This window comes from Solanum stenotomum, chromosome 9, assembly GCF_019186545.1.
Source record: "Solanum stenotomum isolate F172 chromosome 9, ASM1918654v1, whole genome shotgun sequence".
Lineage (NCBI taxonomy): Eukaryota > Viridiplantae > Streptophyta > Magnoliopsida > Solanales > Solanaceae > Solanum > Solanum stenotomum.
Window position 1 is genome coordinate 4,831,184 of NC_064290.1, and position 11,476 is coordinate 4,842,659.

Consider the following 11,476-nt stretch of genomic DNA (forward strand, 5'->3'; position numbering starts at 1 on the left):
TTGAAAATTTGAGTTGTGTTTGATTATGAATACAAATTGAAGTTGTATTCAAATTTTTGTGAATAATTTAGAGTGAAAAAAATCTTTTGGTGTTTTAATTTCGAAATTCAACTTGAAGTTGATTTCTTATATGGCCAAATGTGTTTTCTAAAGTTCCACTCCGAAAAACACCCCCTAGGGTTCCATATATTTACCAATAACCTTTCTCGTCTCGCCTACCAATCATTTACATATTAATGTAGCAATAAGTACACAATAACAACATTATATTCAGTGTAACCTTCCAAGAAAAATCTCAACATAACAATAAGTATTAGATAGAAAATTTCTATGTAACATTAGAATGAATAGAAAAGATTCATACAACCGATTCCAACTAATCCGGAATTGTGATTTCAAATACAATAAAATGAAAGAAATATTTACATTTACCAAGATAATACATAGTAACAAGATAAAAAAATAATTAAAAATAACAACCACTCACAAGAAAAGCACTGACTAACCCTGACATCAAACAGCTAACTGACAAGTCATAATCCCCAATACAAAGAACTCCACATGCCCCTTCCAACAATAAAATTTTTGAAAGTAGTTCATAGAAATATTTTCTAATTAAAAAAAATAGAGAAATTAATGATTGAAAAATAAAAATAAAAATAATAAGACACTCATCCCTAAGCAGAAAAACAATTTAAGTTGTTTATATGGTCCCTAGAAATTGAGATATCAATGCAAGAATTCAAGTGACCTTATCTTGTCCCCTCCATAATAAGAAACTTTCTTGGTAGGTCCAAACACCACATGAATCTGCTTAGTGCTTCTCAAGCTACATTCTTTTTTCATCCTGCATACAAATAATGGGGCTATTAGGGTTCGCCGGAAGGATCGGATCTCCAAAAGGTGTAATACAAACAATCTATCGTAACACAAATATTAATAGCTGGTTTTTCAATTCAAACTTGTGACATATATAATTTTTATCATTACTCTTCTAATACTTCCTTTTCATGGAAATTATTGTTTCCTTGTAGGGAAGAGTCTTCTACCATTATTTCATAGATTAGGATTGACCATCATTGGTATCTTTATTATTATTATACTATTAATTATGACATTACTATTTGTTGGTACCAATTTTGGTCCCCTCTTCCCACCCTCCCACCCCTACTATTTATTGGTATTCTCAACAATATGCTAAGTATCTTTTTTTATTAACACACTCATCTAACTAATTTAGATTCATATCACCTATAAAGAATTCATTAAAGTAAAAAAAGCTTTCTATTATAAGTTTTATCTATTTCTAGAGAGCTCAAACTCGAGGTCATTAACTAATTAAGAGTGAAGAGAAACTCATCCATCACAGATCGTTGATGGTAACCATGGATAAAAGTCATCTTAGGCGAAGAGTGGGTTGATGCAGATTCTCGCCAGAAAATTATGTGGTGTATATATATATATATTAAATGTTGAAACAACCTTTCTATAAATATAAGGTCTGAGTATATCTTACTCCCTCCGATCCAAATTTCATTGGGTATGTTATTATTATTGTTGTGGAGGTTAAATATTAGCTATTATATGAGTGTATATTTAATTTTGTATACTTTTTATCAAATTTTCTGACTCCACCACGAATGATAACACATAAATCTTACTGAAATAACAACAAAAGTGTACCTATAGCTGAAAAATCAGTTGACAAGCTGTTCTTTCTTCTCAGAGCCATTAACATCTTGTTGTGTCTTTATTGGGTGTTCATCATCATCATCATCATTTTCCATCTTCTTTAAGTTCTGTTGGTAATATATTTCCCTCAACCTCTCTATTTCTCTCTTCAATGCTTCTTGATGAGCTATATTCCCCCACACACAAAAAAAAAATAAAAAATTAGCGACGAACAAAATTTCGTAGTTGAACTAACAACAAAAACCATATGTTAATTCCATTTATCTATGGATAAACAATGGATTATACGAAAAATCAATTAGCGGGAGATTACCAATAAATTTTAGCTAATTAATTTCATATTTTCTAGTAGTGGAAAACGTAACATTATATTCAACAATCAAGAATAGTGATTATCAGTTGAGTATCTTTCATCGAAAAACTATACTGTGTATACAAAGTGAAAATTACTACTACTACTTTTTAAAATAGATATGTAGAATTGGGACTAATTGATGTAGCTAGGGAGGTATTAAAATAATTAATGAGAGTACAAAAGAAGCTACATATATAGAAAAATGAATATATTATAGTATATAGTTGAGTGAAAAAGAAGTAAATTTTACCATCTTTAAATATTTTATCTTGGGCAAGAGCTGCAATTCTTTGCTTGAGGACACTATTATCAACATTTAGAACCAAACGTTGGTGGTCCAAAAATGCAACTCTTGGTGACAATACTGAAACTTCAGCCTTCATAAAACCAAGAAAAATTAATTAATATAAATACTCAAAATTAGTAAAAAATTAAACAACTTTTAATGCCATTAATTACTATAGAAAATAAAATTATTTTGCTTACTTGAAGTGTAGTAACGCTACGTTCTAGCTCTGATATGTACTGTAATTTCCTCACCCTTGACCTTTGTGCTGATTGTCTATTTGCCAAGATCCTATATTGAAACCAATAATTCAAAACAAAAATATCATTATTACCAAATAATTATCAATCAATATTATATAAATTCCACAATTTTCTTAGACATTGTAGTATAACTTTACTATTATTACTATATTAACCTCAGAAAATTATGTTCGCGCACTAAATTACTCTGAATTTGGAATCAAATAATGCCGGTGTTATATTAATGAACTATGGTTAAGAAGGAAGTTATGTAAAAGCAACGAGACGAAATATTGAAAGTTGTAATTTGTACTATCATAATTGTATAGGTTTCTTAAGTCAGTCAACTAATAATTATTATGTCAGCAGAAATGTGACTTTTTTATGTAATAACTATTAGTTGAGTGACTATATAAAAAATCAACTCTTCTTCTTAACAACACATCTGTTAAAAGATAATGCAGGTGTGTTATAAGATGAGTTCAGGAAAGAACAGAAATCTCGTGTGAAACAGAAGGAATAATTTACCTTTTAATTCTCTTCGGATCGACGATTTTTTCGCTAGAATTATCAACAAGATCATCAGCAGTAGTTTGTTCATTATCAGACTTGCATGAACTTTCAACTTCTTCAGGTTCAATCTTAAGCTGTTGCGGATGCTGCTCCTCTCCATGAATAATTTTCTTTTCTTCGTGATTATTAATACTGTTATGATCCGAAGGGGACGAAGGATTGGAGTTGTGTTCATTATTATTTGCAATGTCGTCATTATTAAACATAGACATAAGTTGTTCATCGTCGAATCGATCAAATTCCGTGCCCGTTGTTGTCCGAGTACCCGAACTCGATAGCCTAATTCGGCATTCTTCAACCATTGGAGCTTCGAGAAACGCAATGGAATCGCTAATGGATCTCCGATGAGACCCTCGTTTTGATGATGAGAAGTCGAGGAATTCATCTACCCATGACGGGTTCTGATGATGGTGATTGACAGTAGTGGTTTCGATTTTTTGATGTGGTGAAAAATCAGGCCAATTTTGAGTCATGTTTGGTACTCTAGGAGGTAATTGTGCCATTTTGGATTGAAAAATTGAAAGGCAAAGTAGTCCAAACTAGAAATGAGAATTGGATGTGTGATTTATATAGTGAAGGGAACATGGAATGTTTAGAAAAAAGAACATAAAAACTAGCACAAGGACATGGTGGTGATGATTATCAATATTATGATATACATATTGTTATTTTATTTTTTATTTTTAACCTATGGTTTTTTTTTTCTATAAGTTTGGGGGTGGGGTGGTCACATGGGAAGATTGGGACAGCTATCTACAGCTGGTTAGAGAGGTTGAGTCTCAATGGTATTACTGGAAAGTAGCAGTAGTTTAATGTAGAGGAATCAGAAACCACGTGCCCTTGTGACCATGCCTTATAAAAAATTTATCGGAAATAGTTTTTCTATTTTCTCAAAGTTGGAATAGGAAACCTCACTTGTGAATTACATCGAGTTTGTTGTTATTGTTGCACTAAATCAGTATAGTCTTTTAACATTGTCCTCTCTTTTTTAATAACTTGAATACAAGCTATTGTTGCATAGGACCCATAAGATCTATAATAATTTTGTATGTTTAAGGATTAGACAGATGAAATTAAGGATATTCCGATCCGTTATGAGGTTAGTATAAGTGTTGAAAAATGAAAAAGTCTCACATCGTTTGTTAATGAGATGGACAATTTTCTTATATAAACTTGAACAATCCTTTCTTCAGTAATATCACAACTAAGTATTGTTATCCCTCATTTCGTATTATTTGATCTTTATTGACTTGACACATTCCTTCGGAGGAAAAAACATTCGACTGTAGTGTTAGTATGTACAAATAAATTGTCATACACGTGCTATTGAACACCGTCTGATTGAATTAGATGGTCAATGAGAGAGTTGCATGGGCATGATTGGGCACAAACTTACACCAATTAATCCAAAAATAATCAATCAACACTTCACCATGTGAAAATATGTCCCTCAGATTGTACAGTACCTCTGTACTATACTTTCTGTAGAACGTGTTATCACTTTCAACTTGTCTTAAATAAATTTGACATAAGTATATTATCAATCTCGTAAATTTTATTTAGATACTCAAATTATAAGCAAAAGGAAATTTTTTGAATGGTACATCATGTATCTTCAATTTTGAGATTGTGGATTTGGATTTCTAAGGGAGCAAAAAATTAAAGAAGGTGAAAGCTTCGAGGGAGAGGTAAAAAAAAAGGACAATCAAATTATGATTTGTTCCAATTAAACATTTTAATACATGATAAATATTACAATTCAATTTTGAAAAAACTTTTGCACGTATTCTCAAGTGTTCATTACTTAGATAAGTTAATCATTCAAATTATGTCAACTTCTTTAATTATACGCATTCGCTTTAATAAGCTGTAAAATCTTAAGCATGTTTTATTTGTGTATAATTAAAAGAGATGACATATTTTACATTGCACAAAGAAATTTCTAAAATTTGAACCGAAATAAAAATATTTTATTAAATATTTGGATATTCAATTAGACAAGTCATAATTTGAGTATCCTTTATTAGTTATTTGTTCACTTACTAAATCAATATAAAATTATTTTTGAAAAAAAACCATTTTACCCCTACAATTGGGAAGCCTACACAAATTTAGAAATTCCAAAGATTTTTTTTCCTTCAAAAGTTCACTAATTACTGTATATGTATTCCAATAATATCTATTCATATGTCTTATGCTATTAAGCATATTTTTCATAAATTATCTTGATGTTCATTAATATTGATAAAGAATAAACTGATAAAATTGTGACCATTTTATTCATAATTTTCATAATACCATATAAAATGAAAAATGACCAATTAATATAAAACAGAGAAAGTATTATTTTACAGCACAGATTAAATTGCCTTCATACAAAATTCAAAAATCATTTTTGTCTATTAGATACCGGTATTATATTGCAGGCGAATTTTTCTTTAAAAGGAATGGCAAACCGTGAAAAGACATGATATAATTTTCTATTTATGACTCTTCTTTTTTTTGGTTTTCCACCGATGTTCGGAGTCCATAGTAGAGCTTCAACTAAATCCATATAGCACTCTGCAGGGCCCATTTGAGGGTAGCGCTCCCAACAAGATTTTCTCCATACATAGGGCTCGAACCTGAAACTTCTAATTAAGGATAGAACACGCTCACCAGTGCACCACAATCCATGTTGGTATTTGTAAGAGGACTTATTGCTTATAAAACATGTAAAATAAAACTGAAAACACAAGCATACTCACAATTGTATATATTTCTAAGAGGCCATGCTCGATCTTGTTGGTCTTGAGTGAAATTCAATTCTTTAATAAAACATTACCATATTAATAATACGATGATAATTGTTTTAAGATCATACAAATAGAAAAAAAAAAAAGAGCTTATTTTCTAAACAATAAAGGGACCCTTAACATATCATATGTTCAAGTCTAATTCAACCTAACAAATTAGCTTATGACGTAATGATTGTTCAAGTCTAATACACTCAATATTGAATATATATTTGAGCGTGAATAACATTACATGAGACAAAAAGTTGAATAAATCAAGAATATTGTGTAGATCGAGCTAATAAAATTAGCTCATAAAATATTACTCGTCCGGCCTATTAAGTTTGAGTGAACAATCCACTAGCTACTCAGTTGAGCCCATATAAATGTTAAATTTATTTGAGCTAAATATATAGCTCAAATAATTATCTCAAGAAATCTGTTCAAAATAGTATACTTCTTTTTTGATATGTTAATATAACTATAACAAAAAGAGAAAATAATGTTAGTTTTTTTGTTTTAAATAAATGAAAACTTAATAAGAATTAAACGAGTTGAGTTGTGACCCAATTATTTAGTTCGTATGACTAAATTTCAAACACGTTCGATTGAACTTTAGCCATATGCCTATGAACTTGACGCAAAACTGACTAAAATCAGACAAAAATGACTGAAGTCAAACAAGGTTGAACTTCAATCGTATACTTCAAATAAAAATGTATGAATTTTAGTTATATATTTAAGGTTAGATTTTGCCAAACTAATACTAGACAATGCATGTCTAAAGTTATTATTATGAAAAAAATAAACATGCAAGAATTTATAAATTTAATTAGGACATAACTTAAATAGTGGCACCAAATACAAATATGCATGCACGTCACCCTCTCAAATAACTCTGATTCATCTATTTATTAATTCAATTTATTCTAACTCAATTCAGCTCGATCCACACATATGACACTCCTAGAATTAAAACAATAACTCGAATCACAAAAAAAATAAAAATTAGAGCACATGAGTAAACACTATCAAAAAATGATACAAGAAAAGAACATCTCATTGTATCAATCAATGTGGTGAGTGGTGACACTTGACAAAATGAGTATGAGGAGGAAAATGGATAGATATAGGGATAGGTGATATAGGTGCATGGGAGTAGAGGGAAGTGAGAATGTGGAAGATGAGCTGTGGGAGAAAAGGGAAAGGCACGTGAATGGTTTGTGCACAACCCTTTTCTTTCTTTTACTTTGTCTCCAAACTAACTTCACATGTAGGCCATCTCACCTTTTTCTCCCCACTATCCCCTTAATAAAATATATATGTAATCACCGTCAAACGATATGGTATAGTGTATGAAGTTATAAGTACACTCTGAATCAGAGATCACGGATTTGAATATATGGAAAAATTCTTGATAGGAAGTGTTTCCCACTAAATGAGGCCTTACATAGCGTGAATTCGAAATAGTCGAGCTTCAATGCGTGTATTGGATTATTTATGTAATGTAGTTTGACATGAAACAAGATTTTTAAGAAAGAAAGACATACTTTTGAATTATGTGGTCTAAAATAAGTTATAGATAGTTGTGCGGCTATATGTCATTTTACTAAGAGTAAAATAATTATTTTGAAATTAAATTATGTGTCATTTTTTTAGGACTTGATTAAAAATGAAAGTCAGTCATGCAAACTTGGATGAAAGGTGTATGCAATTTTTCCATCTCCAATTTGGACTTTTTGTCATTTAATAATGTGAGGAGTTCACCAATCATTATGATTAACAAGAAAGTTAGTTTAAGTTTTGTACTTAAACCGACATTGTATTTTTAATAACAATTTGGTCGCCAACACTTCAAACTTTAAGCAACTGCTAATAAATGATTAAAGCATTTCCTTCTTAAATTGCATATGTTAAGATAGTTTAATAGTCAAGATCCTTTAATTCGAATCATGATTTGCTTCTTCACAAACTTATTTTTTGATTATATAATTCTAGTGTTTCAGGTTCATTATATTCGATTTCATTTCATTTTAAAATAGATGATTAATTTTAAAATAATATGTGGAATCATCTAATTAATCAGCTTGGACGTTAAACTACCCAATGTTCAAGCTCTATATCTGTTAATAAGTTAGCAAAATCAATACAATATTAGAGCAATTTCCAGCATAGTTATCAATCATAATGTTACGAGTTCAAATCACTATAAACTCTTGATTATTAGTACTGTCCAATTTGATATTTTTTGCTCTTATGTTATGATGTGAAAAGAATAAAAGTAAATAAAAATATAGGGGTATTTAATTAGGGATTAGTGAGTCAATGTGATTAATGATTATGTTGCTCGGACTCTCCAAATATTACACATATATCGAATTCTCTACAAATATAATATTTTTGAAAAATCTGACACATACACATCGCCATTTATAAAGAGTCTAGCAACATAAATTAATGGTCCAGCTTAATCGAATATCCAATTGGATCGGATCTTTAATCTCACCTGAACTCAAGATTTTCTAGCATATGCTGGAATATTATTTGGCCCATTTGTGTCATTACTATAACACATAAATAATAATAATAATAATAATAATAATAATAATAATAATATTAATATTGTTAACTGTAATTAGATCTTGATCTCTGCTAAACAGAAAATTGAAAAATAAATAAATGAATGTAAAAGAATCACCGTAAAAAAAATTAATTTCTTGGTGTCCTTACGATCTAATAAACCTTAATTAGTGTACTGTGATATGTTCAACGAGTATGATCAAGCTAATTAACCCTAATTACTTTATCTCTTTTTTGTTTGCAATTTGGTGTATACTATTCACTTTGACATCTCAATTAAAATTAAAGACATCATTTCTTCATTTCATATTTATTTAGAAATTATTTTTCAAAAAATATTTTTTTTCGTAAATCATACCAAACACACCTTGAGGTATTTGCCAACTATTCAAATCCACCATATTATAAACACAAAACGTAAACGTAAAAGATTAAAACAAACAAATTAAACAATCAACCAAACCATGCAAATTACATGAACAAAAACACAACTTATCAAATAATTACGTATACGATTAACAATCATCTCATCAACATAATGTTATTTAATGTACAAATTAACCTCATAATAATTAAACAACCAATTATACTAAATCTATAGCTATTATGAAGCCATCTTATATTACTCTTTTGAACTTTATGCTATTAATTTTTTTAACCCTATGCTATCTCACAAATGCAAGTCAAGATGATCCAATAATTCTCAATAGGTACCAAAATTGGGTCCAAAAATACAGAAGAAAATACCAAAATGAAGCTGAATGGAATATGAGATTTGGAATTTATCAATCAAATGTTCAATTCATTGATTTCTTCAATTCACTAAACCTTTCTTACAGCCTTACTGACAATGCTTTTGCAGACATGACAAATCGAGAATTTAATTCTATTTATTTAGGTTACGAGAAACCGATGCAGGAACAAGAAGACATTAATAATGTTACGTCGTATGATATATCCAAATTACCGGTTGGTGTTGATTGGAGGAAGGATGGAGTTGTTACACCAATCAAGAATCAAAAAAGTTGTGGTACGTAACAACCAACATAAAAATCATATTATGAGAGCGTGTTTGGATAAATTTATATGTTGAGGGGTATTTTCTTTATATAAATAACATCCTCTCCTCTTGTTTATAATTGGTACTTTTTAATTATGGCTTTGGTGAATGTCAGAAGTACTTATAAGTATTTCAATTGAATTCCCTTTGTTGGAAAATCGTATAGTGCAAATTAAATAGGGCAAAATCGATTATTTATTATTTTTTTCATTACCTTTTGAATCCCCTTGTTTAAAGAGACTAAAGACAAAGGTAATTCTAAAATTGCTCTATATGGTCAGTTCAAATTTTATTTAGTCCCTTTATCAGGATTTATACACTACTAGAAACAAAAGATTTTCCCATTTTAAATTAGTGGAAAATTTATTGCTACATAAAATTATTTTTTCTCATTTTTCATTGAATTAGATTACTGAGAAAATGCAAGGTGGAAAATAAATTCTCATTGAAATAGTGAGAAATTTTCTAATTTTTTCATATGAAACAATTACTATTTTTTTTCCTTTCAGATCGATTCAATCAAAATATCTGTGAAAATAACTACACTAAACATTTAGTGATGGTTACATCATTCAATACCAACATATACTTCCTCCATCCATTTTTAGTTGTCATGTTGCACTTTTCGAAAGTCAATTTGATTAATTTTTAAAGTTAAATTAGATTACATTAATTCGATATTTAAATATTCAAAAACTATACGAAAAGTACTATAAATTGCAATTTTTTTCATATTAATATGATGAAAAAATACATTATAAAATGTTAATCAAAGTTCTTATCCCTTGATTTAAAAAAAAAAACAACCATAACAACTAAAATTAGACAGATGGAGTTTAATTTTTACTTTTTTTTTTTTATAAAATTAGATTCAATACTTAAAATTTATCAACTATTTTCGATCAACTAATCCAAACGGGCCGGGCTCTATTACAATGCAGGAAGTTGTTGGGCATTCTCAGCAGTAGCAGCAATAGAGGGCATCAACAAGATCAAAAGAGGAAAACTTGTGTCACTATCAGAACAACAACTAATGGATTGTGATGTTTACTCAGACAATCAAGGATGTAAAGGAGGATTTATGGAAAGTGCATTTGATTACATCATGGAAAATGGTGGAATTACAACTTCAAAAAATTATCCATACATAGGAAAAGAACAAAAATGTAACACAAAAAAAGCAAAACAACATGAAGTTACAGTAAGTAACTATGAAAAAGTACCACCAAATGAGGAATCACTTCAAGTTGCAATTAACAAACAACCAATTTCAGTGGCTATTGATGCAAGTGGCTATAATTTTCAATTATACTCTGGAGGGATCTTTTCTGGCTATTGTGGAAGTAGTTTAAATCATGCTGTGACATTAATTGGCTATGATGTGGAAGAAAATAATGGTGAGAATTATTGGATTGTTAAAAATTCATGGGGTACTATGTGGGGTGAAAGTGGTTATATGAAAATTAAAAGGGGGTCAAGTGACAATGGAGGAATGTGTGGTATTGCTATGCAAGCTAGTTACCCTCTTATGGAGGAGGAAAATTGAAATATCTATATGTATGTACAAATAAGATATAATAAAAGATTTGAATAATTGTGATTAATTAGAATGGTGTAAAATCTTCAAAATTTCTAATTAAGAATCAGAATTGCTTATGCATATACTATGACCAACAAGTAATCCAGCTCTTCTTTGTATTAACGATCGATTTCAAAAGAAAGTATTCAAACTTTCTTTGATTAAGAAAAAAAAGATAAAACTTACACAAATGTGAGGTCACAAGGCAAAATAGGTTGATTAATCCCCTTTTCCACGCAATAGTTGGGCACAAATAGACAAGAGGTATTATAAAACTAGTCAATATTTATAAATACTATAAATTACTCGTTGGAGATTGAAAACTTTGATACCCT

The 11,476-nt window shown here is 29.5% G+C and overlaps 2 protein-coding genes across 2 annotated transcripts; one reads left to right on the forward strand and one right to left on the reverse strand.

The window, feature by feature from the left end:
- Window positions 1–391: 391 nt before the first annotated feature.
- LOC125875854 (basic leucine zipper 61-like) lies at window positions 392–3,802 on the reverse strand. The gene is made up of 5 exons (XM_049556897.1): window positions 3,104–3,802; window positions 2,534–2,624; window positions 2,298–2,424; window positions 1,684–1,858; window positions 392–847 (listed from the first exon to the last, which is right to left on the reverse strand). The coding sequence occupies exons 1-4, from the start codon at window positions 3,649–3,651 to the stop codon at window positions 1,698–1,700; spliced, it is 927 nt and encodes a 308-aa protein (XP_049412854.1). The 5' UTR covers window positions 3,652–3,802; the 3' UTR covers window positions 392–847; window positions 1,684–1,697.
- A 5,295-nt stretch (window positions 3,803–9,097) lies between these two features.
- LOC125875850 (ervatamin-B) lies at window positions 9,098–11,164 on the forward strand. The gene is made up of 2 exons (XM_049556894.1): window positions 9,098–9,532; window positions 10,504–11,164. The coding sequence occupies exons 1-2, from the start codon at window positions 9,109–9,111 to the stop codon at window positions 11,106–11,108; spliced, it is 1,029 nt and encodes a 342-aa protein (XP_049412851.1). The 5' UTR covers window positions 9,098–9,108; the 3' UTR covers window positions 11,109–11,164.
- The last annotated feature ends 312 nt before the right edge of the window (window positions 11,165–11,476 follow it).